At 38.4% G+C, this 18707-nt stretch overlaps 1 protein-coding gene across 2 annotated transcripts in view; it reads left to right on the forward strand.

The window, feature by feature from the left end:
- The window catches only part of ELK3 (ETS transcription factor ELK3), a 33860-nt gene extending 17073 nt beyond the window's left edge, over window positions 1-16787 (forward strand). The window contains exons 1-5 of one of the 2 annotated variants that reach the window (XM_075209329.1): window positions 6489-6567; window positions 7880-8088; window positions 9859-10680; window positions 14580-14702; window positions 15467-16787. In XM_075209329.1, coding sequence (XP_075065430.1) covers window positions 6522-6567; window positions 7880-8088; window positions 9859-10680; window positions 14580-14702; window positions 15467-15565 — 1299 coding nt within the window. In that variant the 5' untranslated portion in view covers window positions 6489-6521 and the 3' untranslated portion in view covers window positions 15566-16787. Of the gene's footprint in view, window positions 1-6488; window positions 6568-7879; window positions 8089-9858; window positions 10681-14579; window positions 14703-15466 lie in introns of those variants that run through there. The other variant, XM_075209330.1, reaches the window with a different exon arrangement.
- The last annotated feature ends 1920 nt before the right edge of the window (window positions 16788-18707 follow it).

Consider the following 18707-nt stretch of genomic DNA (forward strand, 5'->3'; position numbering starts at 1 on the left):
TCCTTAGTATCATTTATCAATTTACCCATCTCACTTCTTAGGGGTCCTATAGTATCTTTTTTAATCTTTTTGCCATTTATATATACTTAAAAAAACAACTTTTGGGGGTTTGTCTTTCTTTCTTTTGCAACTTGTTTTTCATTTTCTAATTTAACCAATCTAATTTCCTTTTTGCATGTTTTATTACATTCCTTGTACAACAGAAGGACTCCTCAGACCCTTCAGATTTAAACAATTTAAATGCACACTTCTTCCTTTGCATTTCTTCCCTTACCTTTTTATTTAGCCACATTGGTTTAGACTTCATTCTTTTACATTTATTTCCTATAGTAATGAACTTATACGTGTATGTTTCCAAAAACATTTTAAAAACAGCCCACTTTTTTTCTGTATATTTTCCTTCAAAATCTTTGTCCCAGTCTATGCACTTTATAGACTCCTTTAAACTTTAGAAAGGCAAATTTTAATATGCTAAAGTCCTAGTTGATCCCTTTTACCGTTGCTTCTGGAAACTAATTTCAAATGAGACCATATTATGATCACTATTTCCCAAGTGTTGCCTTAATTGAATATGTGATATTACGTCTACATTAGTCTGGTTCCTAGTTGGTTTCTCTACTAATTGGGACATGTAATGGTCTTTTAGCGTGCTCAGAAACCTATTACCCCTAACTGTACCGCAGGACTCAGTACTCCAATGTCTGTATAAATAAAATACCCCATAATTAAAACTTGACCTAGTTGTGTAGCCTTTTCAATTTGCTGAAGAAGTTGGGCTTCCTCACTCATACCGATATCTGACGGTTTATAGAATATCCCTATCAGCAACTTTTTCCTCCGCTGGATATTTCCACCCACAATGCCTCAGTATAGTACATTTGGTTTGGAGCTGAAAACCACATCTGATGTGTGGAGGTTTGCGAAGACCCCTTAGTAAATTTATCCCCATGGGGGAAATTCAATTGGCCGCAAGGTGCCGTGATGTGACCGTGTGTCTGAGTTTTCATTAAAACCTCTGCTCATTTTCCCTTGTCCCCCAAAGGGGATGCAAAGGAAAATGAAAAGAGTCTTCTGTACAGTATTGGTTAGAAACGTGCGCAGTGTGGCAATGTACGGCGGCACCTCAAGGCCAATTGAATTTCCCCCTAAGAGTCGATTGGGTGTTTCTGTTAAGTCTTTTACAATTATTCCTTTCATTTACCAAAACAGGGTGCGGGGCAGAAAGATGGAGTGCAAATTAGGATATCCAAGAATCAGCTTGCTTAAGATACCAGTTTACTATAAAGACCTAAAAAAAAAAAAAAATTCAAATGACCAATTAAGGCATAAAACAAATATAGCAATCTTGAAAGTAGTGCAACTCTTGGCCAAGCTGGGCACTCTGAAGTTAGGGCACAAACAGGCATGGATTTAACTTTTTTCCATTCTAGACCACTTTTGCTGCCCCTACGACACCTCTGTAACCGCCACCACGGTACATCTATGTGAAAGAAACATATACACACATACAAATAGGACTATTACTATCTTCAGAAATGTATCCTGCGTTACACGTACATTTCAGTTTATAATAAATGTATCCTGCGAGTGCTTTTTTTAAAAAAAAAATAAAAAAATATTTACTGTATTAGTATGCAGATGTCTATGTTTGGCATTGCATCCATTTTCCACTGGGTGGTGCTGCTATAAGAATTCCTATCTTGTGTTGCTTTCCCAGCAAGACACCATACAAACATAATAGGAGGAAGTCCTGATTTAGACCTTTATTACAGCTCTAGTACAATAGCAATACTGGGAATCCTCTGTGCAGGAATAAAAATACTGGATATGGAAAGTTCAGCAGCATCACCATGATGTTGTTATTCAACAAATAGAAATCCTAGTGCTTTATATGACAAATGGCTATGAAGACTAATTGACAAAAAAAATCAAGCATAAAATTATTTTCAGACTGTATTATTGTTAACCGCAAACAATGTTACAAAAAAGTTATACAAGAAATCATATAAATACAGAAATAAAAATACATTCAAACAGTATATTCTGAATGAATAAATACAACTTCTGATTTCTTTATAATATATAGTAGTTTAATAATTACCAAATATAACCTATTACTACTTGTAAATAAAGAATTAATTGGTGGAAATGGCAAACCTAAAAACATATATTGAAAAATAAAAGTACAAATTTAAAAGCCTGGCAAAATATTTAAAATGCTTAAGCAATAATATAGCTCTAAAAGCTCCTCCAAATAAATGTAATACTGTATTGTGCTTTCTCAAAGTTATGTAATTTATGTTGAAATGTTTAAAGCAAGGCTCTGTGGGTGCTGAAGCAACTTGTGTCTGGACTGTGTTCCTATAGTGGTTCTTTTGTTAAAATGTGTCAGACAATTGTTTATCACCAGACATTCTCAACAGGAACTGTAATATTGATTGTACAATAATTTGCATTTTCTCCTTCTACCACATCCTGTATATGTGTGCGACTTAGAAATGATTGTTGTGGTGTAGCTGACCCATTTGCCGATTTAGTTCAAGCAGGCCTGCCAGCCCCACATAAAGCTATATTGGAAACATTTTCAGGATCAGGGGGTGACCAAAGTGTGGGCCAAATTGCTATTTTGTGGCATACACAGGTTCTGTTGACGTCCCTGTAGCCCAACACTTTCTTACAGTCAGTCTTATAGTTGCCAGTAAAGGAATCTCTGTGACACACCTGATCTTGGCTCCCCTTCTGTGTCCTGACCAATAACCAGTGGGGGAGCTGCTCTGGTCAGTGGTTCAGGATGGACGACTGAGTGGAATCCAGGGAGGGGGCAAAGCTTCATCATGGAATACCTGCATTGTGTCATTTTGGTCCAGGGCGGGTGAACTCAACTGCAGCCATTGTGTGGATGTTTATAGCCCTGTTATGCCGCCCCATTTCCTCTCCAAAGCACTGGCCCTTTTTTTTTCTTCTTGTAGAGAGCTGCCTCATCTATATCCTTCATCTCATTAGCATAATGGAGCCTCTACCATTAGACAGGAAAAGGCAGCAGAAGAGAGAAGAGATACTGTACTAATGAACTAAGGAGGGAATTCAATTTGCCATGTTACTTGAAAGAGTAACGCGGTCTGCACACTATTACCTAGTGCACACAATACCATTACGGCAGTTTTATTGCCGGCTTTTTGCTCGCAGTTCCCTGAGCAGAGAGCCGGGTTAATATTACTGTAATAACGGTAATAGTTTTTACGTGGCCGTACTTCGGGGGGGAATTGAATCCACCCCCCCCCCCCCCCCTAAATAAATGTTTAAAACACCATAGTCAACCTTCCTACCGTTTTTCTGCTTACCTTCCATTTAGCTCCTGCCCACTATCTGGCTGATGTGCACTGAGAGCATGGCCATTTATCATGCATGAAAATTAATGGTTGCACACTTATTTCAGTATAAAATATTTAAACCTTCTTGCTGCAAGATTGGTTAAATCTTGTGCAGTGACAAAGGTCTTAAAGTAAATCATTTGCACATAGTGTAAGTATTCATTTTGTGGGCTGAACCTTCAAGCAACCAATTTGCTTGGAACAAGTGATATCACTGAGGTGTTACCTAGTATTCAGAGGGCATCGGTTCCCAGTGAATTGTTAGGATATTTTGTCATAAATAATACAACCAACAAAATTGCTGCCTTCCTTGTGTGTAGGTGACAGGTGCACTTTAAAGTCCTCACCTAATACACAAATCCTACTTTTTTTCTTGCATGGGCTAAGATGTTTCCTGGCTACCTGTTCTGAATGGACCGTTTTCTGTTCAGGCAGTAATATCATGACACAGTGGAGGTGGGCAGGTTTCCTTGCTACCTTGCAAGTGTGGACTGTTTTCTCTAGATAAGGAGGCACTATTTGAACAAAAATAAGAAATAAAAAAATATATGGGAAATTAAACTGCCAACTAGTGACAACATATGTAATAACCAGTGACAAGCAAGTACCTGCAAATATTTCTGAAACAGTTAGAGTTTACATTATGTAATGTATGTAGTTTCCTTGTAGTAGGTAAGCTATGCAGCACATAGTAGAAAGTAGGTGCTAGAGTGCCACCTAGGGGCGCTTTTTTTTTTTTTTTTTTAAAGCAGCTATGGTGGACAGTAGGAATCTGCTACTATATTGCACAGGTTATACTGCAGGGTCCATTTATAAAATAGGTAGATCTGGTGCAAATCACAAGAAGTCACTACCAGCTATTTGAAAATCATATTCAAAATGGTCACACAAGCAGAAAGTGGTTCTCCTGAACAATTTTATAGGTGGTTTACTCTATAGTGTGTTGGTAGAAACAAAGCTGCATGATAATTGCAATAGCAGGGTTTGTTTGTTTTTTTGACTGGGTTGAAATTTTTGGTTGAGATGTGAGGCAGAAAGAGGAATGAGGGGGGAATGAGGGAACTAGAGATTCACATATTTCTCAGACAACTGAGAAACAAGTAGCTCTTCACAATAAAAGTAATGTGATTTTGCTGTATTATTGTCATACGCGCCCACTCTCCCAGATCAACCGGGAGACTCCCGAATTCCGTGTAGGTCTGCCTTCTGAAAGGCAATTGCCATGTGAGCATGCTTCTGCAAACGAACTTCGTTTTACGTACAAGGAATACGTAAAAATGTGTGACACATGGTTTTTATGCATTTGGTAAGATTTCAATTTGCAGGATGTGAATATTTGAAAGTGCCTTTCAATTACTGCAATTTAAAATGAAATTGCACCTAATATATAGTCATGATGTTGCCTTACAGTCATGATTAGGCCTAAATGAGGATAAATCAAGTACTATATGCGGAGAGAATGTACAAAAGCTGAAATTAATCCTAAAATAGCAGCAGGTTGACTTTGTAATCCACCATGCACATTTCAAGTTGGTCCTGCAAAAAGTTGTGCAAAAGGCTTTGATAAGGCAGTTCTATTAACAGGAATGAAGGAGTGTTGTGGTATGCGAGGCAGACAATCTGACATATATGTGTAAATAGAAATGTATCACACCCTCTGCATATTTTGCATCTCATAAAAGACTTTTTACTTTGCTTTATTCTTGGTGCAGATTTGTCCCATAGAAAATCAAAAGTTATACATGAAAACGTTTTGCTTCACCTCACATGCCTGTGCATACAATGCCAGATTGTGTGCACCTAAAGTCATCACGGATGAGTAGATGCAGAGTTGTGATCGCAACCTGGGGCAAATGTAAGAGTCCAGATTTCCTGTGGCCTATTTTCTAGTTTCCTCTGTGTAACCTACAAAAATACAGGAAGTAAAACTAAATGCAAAATCTGTTCCTACCTAATAGCCACAGTGTAAACATACAGCTGACTTACAAGAGACATTTGGTATAAACTTTACACTCACTCATGCATCATTTATTATTACTTTATTGTTCAAAATAGTTTCCCTGCCCCTCACTTCATTGTACCATAACAGTCTAACTACTTATATTTTTAATGTCTAAGGAATGTCATTAATATGCCTGTCTGTGTTTCATTGAAAAGTGTAAATTGTTCAGACAATGGATAAAGTTTTTGAACCAGTAACCAGAATTTAAAAAGGTAGACAGTATTTATTTTTTTAATATATTTTTGTGCTTTTACATATAGGAAATGTTTTCTAAATAAATGTTATAAAAATACAATGTTAAGTTAAAGATTAATTCTACCCAAAACCGATAGTGAAGTTATGGATGGAAGTTAGGGATAAGTGAAACCTGTGTTTAGACCCTCCACCTAATCAGAGCGGTAACCCCACTTCTGCTGCGTGCAGGGGAGCTAGTTCTGGCTCCTGCCTGCGGCATGTTTGGGATGTACGTGCGAAACCTCTTATGAAAAGGCTGCCTCGACAGGGGCTAGGAGAGCACCCCCGCACAGCAGCAGCCATCAGGGACTCTACTAATTCCTACTGAGCCAGTCTATTTTTCTACTCATTGCTAAACAACTCACTGCTACCATGAGCGAGTACAAGATGGCGGGAGACTCATTTAGTCGAGGGAATTGCCAGAACACATTTGAATTATTTTTGTTTCAAATGTTCAATCCTGAAAATATGTTTTTGATGGAGTTATCCTTTAAAGTTTTAGTGATTTAAAAGAATCAGTGGGCGTGCAGGTCCACTGTCAGTATAAGAGCCTTGCATAGCAGTTAAGGTCCTGGTGATAACCAGGGTATTCACTTAACTCTCTACCAGCCCCACCCTCCAAGGTTTTCAGGAAATTTGACCCTAAATCAGGAAGTTTCTGAGAAATTAGTAAATACTGGCAATTCTACCTTACTGTAATGATTAAACGTAAAGTAAAAAAAAAAAAAAACGGCCACGCCAGCCTACCAAGACTTTCAGCAAATCATGTGCGAAGGAGAGAGGGAAGGGCTTCAGTGCCATTTAGTCATGATGACATGACCCATGACCACCTGACCGGGCTTGGCCATTCAGAGTGGAAGGGGTCCCAAAAATCATTTTGTGGTTCTTATGAACCAGAAGATGATGTACAGTATATGCAGAAGTTGTGTCGCTCTAGAACAAAGGAAATAACACTGGGAAGTTAGTCTTGTTAACGTTCATGTTCTATTTAGCGCTTTAGCTCCACATTATTTATAAATCCTGTCAATTGCCCCTTTAAACGCCTCCAGTGTCCCTTTTTTTTTTCCACTACCTAATTTTTGGCATTTGGGATAGTGTCACATTGTGTTCTTAAGAATACAATCACTGCTGAAGTGAAAATGCTCCCATGTCACATGAGTATTTAAGCCAAACTAACTTGTGTGATCTATCCCAAGATGTGTTTCATTCTAACTATTTTAAGTTCTAGTTAGATTGAATTATATAATTCAGGTATCCCATAGGAACCACAAGTATGATGGTAGTTTAGGGTAATTATTTCATTTTAACGTTGTTTATTTAAAGTAGAAAACATCAGCTTGCATGTAAGGCTTTTGCACATACTTGCCTACTTTTGCAGGCAACTTTCTGGGAGGGGGTCCGTCGAGGGGGCGTGGCCACACACGGTGCACCGTTAGGCTCCGCCCCTGTCAATCTCGGGCAATTTTAGCCAATCGCAGCAGGGGGCAGGTCCACGATTACACGTTTAGCCCCGCCATCTTCAATGCCGCCGAAATCTGGATCCGGGATTTTTGCCTGCTCCCTCGGGAGTGTGGGAGAACTCCTAAAAATTTGTGAGTCTCACTGACATTCCGGGAGAGTAGGCAACTATGCTTTTGCATCATCACTAGTTTATATCTTTCAGAGCTCATTCCCACCCTTGCGTTCTAACATTTTAACGCAGAGTTCTAAAAATGTTAGAATGTGGCATGACATTTTTGTGAGTAATGCATACCACCAGTACAATAAAATTGTATTGGTAAAATCCCGATTTGGCTCTTTTCTTTTCACTGTTTTTGTTTTCAAATAATTAGCTGATAAATACATAAAGCATTCATATACAAAAATGTAAAGCAGCTAGCAAGCTCTGTCTCTGGTTGAAATGAAAATGCAAAGAAACATTAAAATCATTTAAAATATAGAGGTCTCATCAGATGTTAACATGTCGGCTAAGCACAATGTAAAGTTAATACTGTATCTGTACTATGGTTACATACACATTGCATTTGCATTCAGGTCTGTATCAACTATGCACATGTCTAGTGCAAGACTGTTCATTGGACAGCATACTATGGTTTCATGTTAATGATGAGATTTAGAATTTTCCTTTTCATTTTTGTACTACTTCTTTATTATCAGCCACCTATGCTGGGTGCACAATGATTCATTTAGTGTTATTAACTGAACGCCTAGGGCAGTGTCAATGCTAAGCACTACCTGATTGCAGTATAATTGCATGCTTTCTGTTTTGTAGGTATGGAGAGTGCAATTACTCTGTGGCAGTTTCTGTTGCAATTGCTCCTTGATCAAAAACATGAGCATCTTATCTGCTGGACATCCAATGATGGGGAATTCAAGCTGCTCAAAGCAGAGGAGGTGGCCAAGCTATGGGGACTGCGGAAGAATAAAACGAACATGAACTACGACAAATTGAGCCGTGCCCTTAGATATTATTATGATAAGGTAAGAGCGTCTCTTAAGAAATAATATAGGAGCAGCCATAAGTATATTGCTTTATTCTTTTCATTTGCTTTTACTCAAGGAAGGTGCTAAAAACTTTGCTTGAGTAAAATATTAATACACTGTCAGGAATAGCCTCTCCTAACTACGTTTACCAGTCACAAACTGCCCTCTGCGCACTCGTGACTTGGAAGTTTACTGTAAGGGAACACAGGATTCCAGCCTAGACCTCACACTCCCCTCTCTCTCAGGCTACAGATTTAGCAGGTCCCTTTCCCAACACAGACACACGCTTTCACACTTCTCCGCAACTGCCAGCTATGTATAAGGCCCTTAGCAAACCTATGTTTTACTTTTAATTACCCAATTGCACAGCTCTTGTAGCTAAACAGTTAACACTTCACACACTGGCATCTAAAAAGAGTTAACCCAGCCAAGTAATCTCTCTTGTAAATAGGCAGTGAATTTGTTTAGAGCAATAAGGACATCACTTATTAATTTTTAGATTTCAATTAGAATGCTTACAGGTTATAAAAAAACAAACAAAAAGAACAAATAATGGACTTGACATACATAAGCAAAACAGATTTAAAATAAAAGGGATTCAATACAGAGTATAAAACTTACAGACAAGTGGTATATTCTGTGCAAAGGGAAATTGGCTTGAAGATGGCTTATCAATGATGATTGATTTCCCAAAAGACTGACAATTTCTTGTAACTGGTCTCTGCTTTTTTGAATTCACTTCCACACCTGTCCCCACCTTCAGGGGGTTGTGGTCTGCAACACTGTTTATGACCACAATTTGCATGTTCCCTGATTTAATACCGAATTCTACTATGTGACCTAACTTTCCTGTGGAGTGTCACACTGACTCAATTTTATTAATAGATTCAACATAATTTTTGCGAATTTATAGATACCAAAACATCACAGGACTAGTGTATCCGCTGAGCTGAAACGGATTTCCTCACCTTTTCTGCCTGGCAGACAGCTTTACTTGACGTAGGGGCTGCCCTCCTTCGTGCTATTTATGAATATGTGGTCGAGCACTAATTATATTGATCGTAAGTTGCATTTTGGAAACCGAGTGTGTCTTATAAGATACACAAGGATGTGGCTTGCTGTAAGGCCACAATCTGTGAATGGCTCCCTAGAGTCTCTCTCAATGTCAAAAATCTCTATTTGAGGATGTAGCTCACCCCAGGGGCCTTTGAAGCTTATCCATTTTCCCTAAAAGTGGTGCTGTTATCTTTTAACAGAGGTGGGCAGAGCCACCAAGTAAACACACACCAGACCCTTTGACTTCACATTTTACACCTTAGTAGCTCAATTTATCAATGGATTCATTTGATATACCATATTTACACTGCAGTTATGGTTTAGGCCTTATTCCCCACAATTATGTTCTGGGTTAATCCTCATAACTGCAATTCCTCTCTGTTCACTACAAAAACTGTTTTTGTCAATTGCTTGGCAGTTGGCAGGACAGCCAACCTAAAGTGACTAACAGTCAGAGAGTCAATTAAGCCAGAGTGCTGTGGTGCCTGTCACTGTCTGGGTCGCATTGACCCACAGAGTGAGAGACATAGCTCAGGTGACTCCTGTGTCCCATGTTTCCATTTCTTTAAAAAAACTTGTTCACGAAAAAACAATAAATCTATTTTTTATATATATATAATGTTACGATGGGTGACAATGAAATGAAGCACAGCTTTGTAATTGTCCTGAAACCTCTATTACACTATTTATTTACTTGTATTTGCTTTTCAGAATATTATCAAGAAGGTTATTGGGCAGAAGTTTGTCTACAAATTTGTGTCCTTTCCGGAAATCTTGAAAATGGACTCCCATGCTGTGGAAGTGAGCAGGGACAGCCTATTGCTGCAGGACAGTGATTGCAAGATCCCAAGTGATCTCCACGAGAGGCACAAGCAAACCTTATCGGCATTGAAAAGCACTAGCCGCAATGAATACATTCACTCAGGGTTGTATTCTTCCTTCACTATAAATTCACTACAACACCAGACTGATAACTACAGGGTTATCAAAAGTGAAAGGATGCAAGAGGAAGAGGAGCATCAGGAAGAGGAAGATGATGATGAAGAGGAAAAGCCAGAAATCAAGAGTCCGATAGAGGAAGTCAGGACTGTTATAAGATTTGTTACAAACAAAAAGGACAAAGAAACTGTCCAGCCTGTAATATCACTGCCATCTATGTCAGAATCTGCAGCTGCTTCAGCCTTTTTAGCATCATCTTTGTCTGCTAAAAGGTCTCCCCGTATATCACCAAATGCAGCTAGTGTTTCTTCTTCGCCACGCTTCTCTCGCTCCCCATCTCTGTCCCCTAATCTATCCTTGCCGACAGAGCAAAGGAGCCTATTCCTAGATTACTCCGATACCATGGAACCATTAAATCTCTCAGCAGGGTCCAAAGCAAAGTTGTCCTGTTTTCCTCCCAAAGCTAAGAAGCCTAAAGGCCTGGAGATCTGCTCTCCACCTCTTCTCCTCTCTAGTAGTGATATTGGGTCAATTGCCCTCAACAGCCCAGCACTTCCTTCAGGATCTCTGACACCAGCCTTCTTCACTGCTCAGGTAAAAAGAGGAGTTGGTTATGGAAAACAGCATTACTTTTAAACGCTCATGTCAGAGAATTGGAGAAATAAAATCCCTGCCCTGTCACAAAAGGCATAAATTGAAATATCAAATGAAGTATACTTAAAGTCAAGTGTATTCTGTAAAACATTAATATCAGAAGAGGCAGCTTCCTGTATATGTACAATAATTTACTTGTTCACACCCAAAAATTGACCTTGGTCTTTTATAAAATGTGCTCTTTCAAGCACCCCCATGTAACACCTCCCTTACAGTTTTTGTACATGCAATATAAAAGTTGGCTATGATCAGACTTAGACAAATATACCCTATAAAATAAAACTCACAAGCCTGTTTCTATCTAATACTTCCCTACCCCAGCGTACCAGGTTCTTGGCAATTTAGCACATCTAGACAGTGTTGAGCATTGTAAACCACTGTTGCAGCAACCAGATAATATTTCGGTAGCCATCGTTTAGCACTTGCACACAGTTCTGATGCAGCACAGCAAGGGCTGAGCACACATAATTGGGTCTTGCTTTGGTGACCAGGCCACATTTGACCAGCCCTTGTTAAGATAAAACGTTAATTCTAATCTAAAACAACCCACCTCCCCCGCCACCTGTCAATTCAAACAAATAGATGTTTCAGAGTAATGGAAACTGTATTGTGTTATTTTCATACATGCATAGAGCAATTATGCTTAATAAATACAAATAGTGGAATTACAGGCATGCTAATAGTGCTATGTCAAATACAGTTGTATTTGCAGAGGAATGCTTTGGTATGGTGAAGCAAAATTGTGACTGCATCAAAACCATCCATAGATCCATAACTAATAACTAGACAAGTTCATATGTTCTGAAGAAAGTATAAAAATACATGAAAACTAAACTTTAGCATGAGTAATGGGGCATGTAGTGTTAGGATTTTGAACCCAATGGTGTGAACTGCATAACTACACAAGTGACTTGTCTTTTTTAGTTTTATAACTTTGCTATAAAACGAGAGTACCAGATTAAGTGTGTTTCCTTGAAGTTTAGCATACAATTTTATATCATTATTAAGGAGAGGTGGGGCGGTAAGCTAGCACATTTATATAGAGGTCTTTGCCTTCCTTGTGGATTACAAAGATTCTAGACTCCAAGGATACCATGGGCTAAGGCTTCCCCCTGAGGATGGAACTAAAGAGAGTATGCAGATAGGGGAGCAAGATATCAGCAATTTTTTTGTAGTAAACTGCCGTAAATACATCAGGTCCCAGGGCCTTTACGGACTTCTGGGGCTTCACAACCTGCTCAATTTCCTGAAATGTAATTTCAGCTATGAGCTGGGAGATTACCGCCAGCAATGAAGTCTTCAATTAGCTGGGGCTGCAGTTGCTCTGCTAAGACACAAAAGGGTTGAGGTAGGTTGTAGAGTTTAGTGTAGTAAGCTTGGAATTCAGAGTGGATCTGTTGTGGATCAAATTGCAGAAGCCCATTGGAATTCCTGATAGCCAGGAAGTTTTGGGCAGCCACTTTAGCTCAAAATTTAGTAGCCATAATTCTATTGGCATTGTTGCCTCTCTCATAGTAACGTTGGTTCAGCCACTTCAGCTTAATAGTTGCCTGGTGGAAAAGGAGAAGATTAAGCTCTCCTCTGACAGAGCTGATCTTCTGGAGAATAGCTGGGTCTGGTGTAGATTTATGCTGCAATTCCAAAGCTTGTAATGAGTCCGTTAGCTGCCTGGTCTGAGCCAGTCTACAATTTTTTAGATTTGGATGCTGGGGAAATGAGATAACCTTGGAGAACTGGCTTATGGGCATCACGCAAGCTCATTCAGGAGATATCAGGAGTATCATTTGTGTTGAAATCAGAAAGGAGAGATTTTAAGAGATGGTATGTTTGTCATGGAGAAGAGACTCGTTGCTTTTCCAAGTTGCTTTGAGTGGTCTTAGGGCTAAGGAAGAAATTGCTAAGAAAGGAGTATTGTCTGACCAGGTAGTAAGGTAGATACGAGAGGAGGCGAGTTTGAGGGTGAGATTATAGCTGAGCAGGATACAGTCGATTCTGAAGCAGGTGGAGTGGACAGGGGAGAGAAAGTGTCAGGTTCTCCATTAATCATATAGTTTATGGAGTATTAGGAACACGTGCAATGCCCTAGAATTCTGGGAGTCTCTCCATATGGACTAGGTAGGGGAGGCGGAACTGTCAAGACTGGGAGCAAGATCAGAATTAAAATCCCCCCCTCAATCAGTTAACCTTGTCGAACATGTGCAAACAACAAGCCTAGTTTTTATTTTTTAAAGATGTGTTGAATGGAGTTTGGGGCATATAGGTTGACAAGGGTGCAGGAATCTGCGGCTTTGTCCATATGGCAGCCAAGAAGGTCAAAGGTGAGATGGCGTGAATTGCTACCCCAGTGTTTTATCTGCCTGAGGTCACATGTATAATAAGTCAAGGGGTACTTATTAGATCAGAGTTCAGGGTGGAGATGTCTAATAAAGTGACTCTCCTGAAGGAAGCCCAGGTCACCCTTCAGAGCTTGGAGAGAGTGTGCGAGTGTGTGTGTGGAGGTTGGAGTTGAGGCCATTAGTGGCGCTATATAAATAGATGATCATTATTGGAAACAACATTTAAGGTCAAGACTAGGTCATTGAGTGAGAATCAGCAGACCAGGATCGGTATAAAAAAAAGGGAAAAAATAATGTGATGTCCAGGATAAGAGAAGGAAAATGGTGGCATGGAGAGAAGAAAGGTGACTAAGTGGGACAGTGGTCACCCATCTACAGTGCTGGTAGCGGATGGGGAGTGATGAGCGAACTGTCTGGGGGACCAGAAAAGTGCCTAGGTTAGAAGGAGGATGTCACAGTGTAGACAGAGGTCAGTCAGATGGGCATTCCAAAGCATCTCCACTCACTGTAGAGAGCAATTAGACTGTGGTTGTCATTGCAGTTCAAAACCATAGTTATACATCATAGCACATTGAAGAAAAAAAAAAAAGGGGAAAGACTGTAAATACCAACATTCTTCTTATAGCCTTCCAGTGATTTATGTAACCCCCCCCCCCCTTTAAAAAAACCAAACAAAAAAAAAAAAAACCAAAACAAAAACATAACAGATTTGTTCACAGGATTGCTGCTTTTTTGGATTTATTAACCAATAAAAAGTGCATTAGAAGTGGATAATTGTAACCAAGCTCAAAATGATGCACATCTAATCTAATACTTGGACATATAAAGGGGAAGTCATCTACCTTTAGTATTTAGTGAAGCCAAAAAAAACCGCGAGCCTCTTCTCTGAACTAGCAGTATTGGGATCCCAACCATTCAGGATCATGATGTCTTTTCAATATCACTGGCTGGAGAATTTTAAAGGTAATGCTCCATAGCAGACAGCAACACTTCTGTCTCAATAATAGTTTAGGCAATTGTGGATTCAGTGGCAGTTGACCACATTTCCTTATTTTGTCAAATATTTTTGTACAATTATGTCTAACTCAGTGGCAGTACTAGAGCTTTTGTCCTATTACATCAGTGATAAAATACTAAACCAATATTAAAACAGACTAGCTAGACAAGCTGCAAGACAAGAAAGATTGTTACTGAAAGTCACACATACCTTTTGTTAAGCTAGATCTAAGTACATATTAAATGAACTGAACTGTTAAAAGCAATATAATTGTAAAATAAATCTTGATAAAGCTATTATTCTAAGGGCAAATACTGTGTTAGAATATGTTCATAATTATGGTTTTGTCAAAAGCAAAGTACCACCACCTAAAATATCTGAAAAAATGGCAGTTGTGACAGGTAGGGCCTCGACCTTTATGGTGTTAGTTTACCTCTTTACATTTATATCATTTATATCACATAAGCCACGCATGTCCAGTATGAACCGTGCTTTTGTCTCCACAGACACCCAACGGATTACTGTTAACCCCAAGTCCCCTTTTGTCCAGCATTCACTTCTGGAGCAGTCTCAGCCCTGTAGCTCCACTGAGTCCTGCCAGGCTGCAAGGGCCAAACACCTTATTCCAGGTTGGTGCAAAAAGATTTTAAAATTGCAGATGTTTTGTTGTGTATGAGTTTGAAATTAAAAAGTTATTTAGATGGGTTGGCCACATTTATATAAAGCTGCTGTTTAGCGCCAGCTCCTTCATGTACCCCTTCTGGGGGGGTCTAACTACCAGGAGATGAAGGACCTGCTTCTTCTATACACATCAGTTCTAACTGCTTGAATAGCATTCTGGTAATGGTGGAGGTTCAGGGTATAGAGAAGTGAAGGCAGCTACAAGGGAAAAAACAAAAAAAAACAAAAACACACACATACATGATGGGGTAACTGTCCCCAAACAGAAGAGATTACCCAAAGAGGAAAACAACCCCTTGAAAAATTGTGAAACTGTAACCTATAAACATGGAAATAAATTTACTATCACATAAAGTACAATAAGAAATAGTTGCAGGATTATGCTTTTCTACTGAATATATTTACTATTTTACTAAAATGGACAACAAGTTTGATACTACCCAGTACATAAATATATGGTCATCACTTTACATCATAACTGAATCAATAGATTATAAACAAACTAAGAAAGGATACAAATATGTCTGAAGTCCTATTATCAAAAGACTACAGGAAGTATAAGGAGTTCTGTGGTATCAAACCATACAAGTTTATGTTCACATTTACCCATTACTAAATTGGAAAGCAGTGAGAAAAATAAAATAAAAAGCACATATGTATAGTTTCCATTGAATACTTCAGATATAACGTCTTGCCTCTTTTTTCCTCCTAGTTTCCAAACCTGCTGAATGGTCACCTGCCCATGCAGCTTCCAGGATTGGACAGAGCATCATCTCCAGTGCTGCTATCATCAAACTCCCAAAAGTCCTGATGCAGTCTCAACATAATATGGACTTCACTGTTGTTGTAATCGATCCTAAAACAACCCACGTTAGAGTCGGACTGGCCTGGAATTAGGACACCCATGCAGGGTGCTCCAATCTGAAGGATTTTTAGCCAGCAACATTTGCCTTATTTACTTGCATTCTGGATTTCAATATGATCAGTGTCACAGTCAGATTATTTATATGCATCTGTGTACTGGACAATAAGCATGTTTGTCATCAGATTGGTGGGTTAAATTGTATTGTACATTGGTTTGGCCAAATAAGCAAAAGTGGTCAGCAGGTCCTGCATTTGCCAGTCGTTTATACACTGGTCAGTATGCTGATCAATCAGTGCCAGTCTGTCTGATGGAGCCATTGTGCTCTACTGGTACTGTCCGGTTGCTATCTAGACTGGTGGAAATATGTAGTTCTTCCTTTAACTTGTGATAGTGTCTGTGTGACTCATATGGATACTGTGCAGTATGCTAAACAGAACGTGTTTTACATTTTACAGCTACTGGCCAGTTGGCTTAAGAGTTTGTTTTTTTTTGTTTAAAGGTCTATAACAACCTGTGACAAAAACAAGTATTTAGAAAAACATGGGTATCCAAGTTCAGTTTGCACCTTTCTTTAAATTGTGTCAGCATAAGTTGCCGAACATTTCCTTGCAGTATACAAGATTTAACGTGTGTTCCAGGTTTTGTATTTCCGAAGTGTTGAGCACTGTTTATTCTCTTTCCTAACTTAGACTTAAGCATTGCATTGAAAAAGGATGTAAAGCCCCTCACCCCATTCTATGTTATGCACTTGAGCTTATGTAAACTATAACCGGCTGTGCCTTCTTTTGCATAATGTTTTGTAAATGTTTTATATATATTTTTTTTTTTGCATCATGGGGAACCTTTAGGAAGAGATACCTCTGATAGAATGTCTGTCAGTTTCCCAAAATATGTACTCCAGCAATTTTTATATTTAGTGCTTTTTAATGTATATTAAATGACAGTCTTATACATTGTGTTCCATTCTAGGGAATAAAAACCAAAAAACAAAGAATAAATGTTATGGTAAACAGGCATTTTACCTTTGTTTACAAAAAAATCACTCATCTCTGGGATTTTTGGATAATTAGTCAAATGTTACCATGAAAAGGACATTTCAAATTTAGATTATTTTGAAAAGGATTGTTTTCTAAACAAAATTAAATCAACATTATTTCTGTCAAATACATCCACTGACTGAATAATTGCCTTTTAAATAATTGCTACCATCAGACATGTTTCAAGACTCTGGATCTCTCTAGTAACCCAACATGGAACATTTTTTCTACATGTGACGACTAGTTACAAAAACATTCCCGTGTTCTGGAAATATTACTACAATGACAAATATACAAAATAAAGAGCTATTGTTAAACAAAAAAAAAAACTGGTTCATATTACAAATACTTAGTATGAACTGCTCTATATATTTATATTAAACCTACATAAAAATATCAAATAAATTTGTTTTAGATTAGATTTCCACTTTACCCGATTCTGAATAATTCCTCCCTTAGTGGTATTAGAGCAATGCTATATTAAACCTTTTCACTCTAAAGTGAATTATAGGGGAGCAGAAGGTACCATAAATATAGTAACATAAGGGAATAAACTGTATTGTACTACTGTGCGGAAAATATACCGGCACTTTTACGGATGTATAATTATGCAATGATATGGTTGACTTCATTAAAGTTGAACCAATTTCAGATGAGAGCAATTATAGCAGCTGTCTGCAGTTAGAACAACAAACATAACACAACTAAGACCAGTGAGGGAATTTTGTTACACTTCACAGTACATAAAATCACAGATTTACAGTTCTGTTTTGTTAGGGAGGTTTAGTTTCTTAGTAAAGTGGTTATAAGCCTCACTCCATGAAATGCTGATTGCTGAGAGTTCTACAGAGCATGGCTTATTATTGGTTCAGAGCCACTCTATAACCTTATATGACTGGCTGGAAGCCACACTGCATTATTGCTACGTTAAGTTTAACTTTATCAGATTAACTTGTCCAGCAATTATCAACGTAAAATACTCAAAACATAACCTATTCATTGTACTCGAGAAAAGATTATGAAGCTGCTGTATACTATCTACATCACTGACCAATGTATTCACTTTCATGGTTATGGGGTTATATACGGGCAGTGATCGAAGTGGAAATTAGAAGTGGTGGTATGATAAGTTTAACTCAATGGCTTGGGGCTGCCTAGACCCTGAAACTTCAGGAAATTTTATGGGTTTAAATTATAATTGTTTCAATATTAGATGGTTTTTGACACAATTTAATAAAATACAAAGCCATATTAAGCGGTAGTACTTAATATGTTTTTGTATTTTGTTAAAGTGTTAAAAACCATCTAAAATAAGGGCTTTGTGATCCCCACATCTCCCCAGTCACACATTCAGACACAAGCACCCACATAGAACAGACTGAGAATGACATCCACTACGCAGAACTCTATCAGTAAAGTATATGCCTGTCCCATGAGATAGATGCAGAATAACTCTTGGTTTGTTCTTTTTGCTTAGGGTAAGTTCCTAAATAAAGTTTTGCCACATCATCAAGTGAATTAACTTCTACTTTACAGTGTCTCCATTACGAAGTTATACAAGTAGCAGACTTTTTTTTAGCCTAAAATGTACTGAAGCGTAGGCACTTGACAATGGATCACCAAGTGGTGAGTTAGACTGAGTACTGGTATAACACAGTGTGTTATACCGGCACACTTCGGCCACTGTATAATGGTACAGAATAGAGGATAAATTTAATTCCATATCAAGGTGTGAACATATTAATACAAATCCTATTTGAAAGAGGGAGGCTGTTTCACGTCTGAAACATTTTATGGCATGAAGAAAATTCAGACATGTGAAAATGTTTAAAATCAGTCATCTCCATAACTGGGAATACATAGTTAATACTTTAATGCAATGAAATATATTTTCGTGCCAGGTCTGCATTGTTCTGTTCTCTCTGGTTCCTTAGGCTTTGTTGGGGATGCTGTCACCAGATACAAAGACCCTGAAAATTTCTTCTCTCCAGTCATCGTTGTGTGGAGACTTACAAAAGGTGGTAGGATCATATAACAAGGCCAAACACCTG

Source organism: Mixophyes fleayi, chromosome 4, assembly GCF_038048845.1.
Source record: "Mixophyes fleayi isolate aMixFle1 chromosome 4, aMixFle1.hap1, whole genome shotgun sequence".
NCBI lineage: Eukaryota > Metazoa > Chordata > Amphibia > Anura > Limnodynastidae > Mixophyes > Mixophyes fleayi.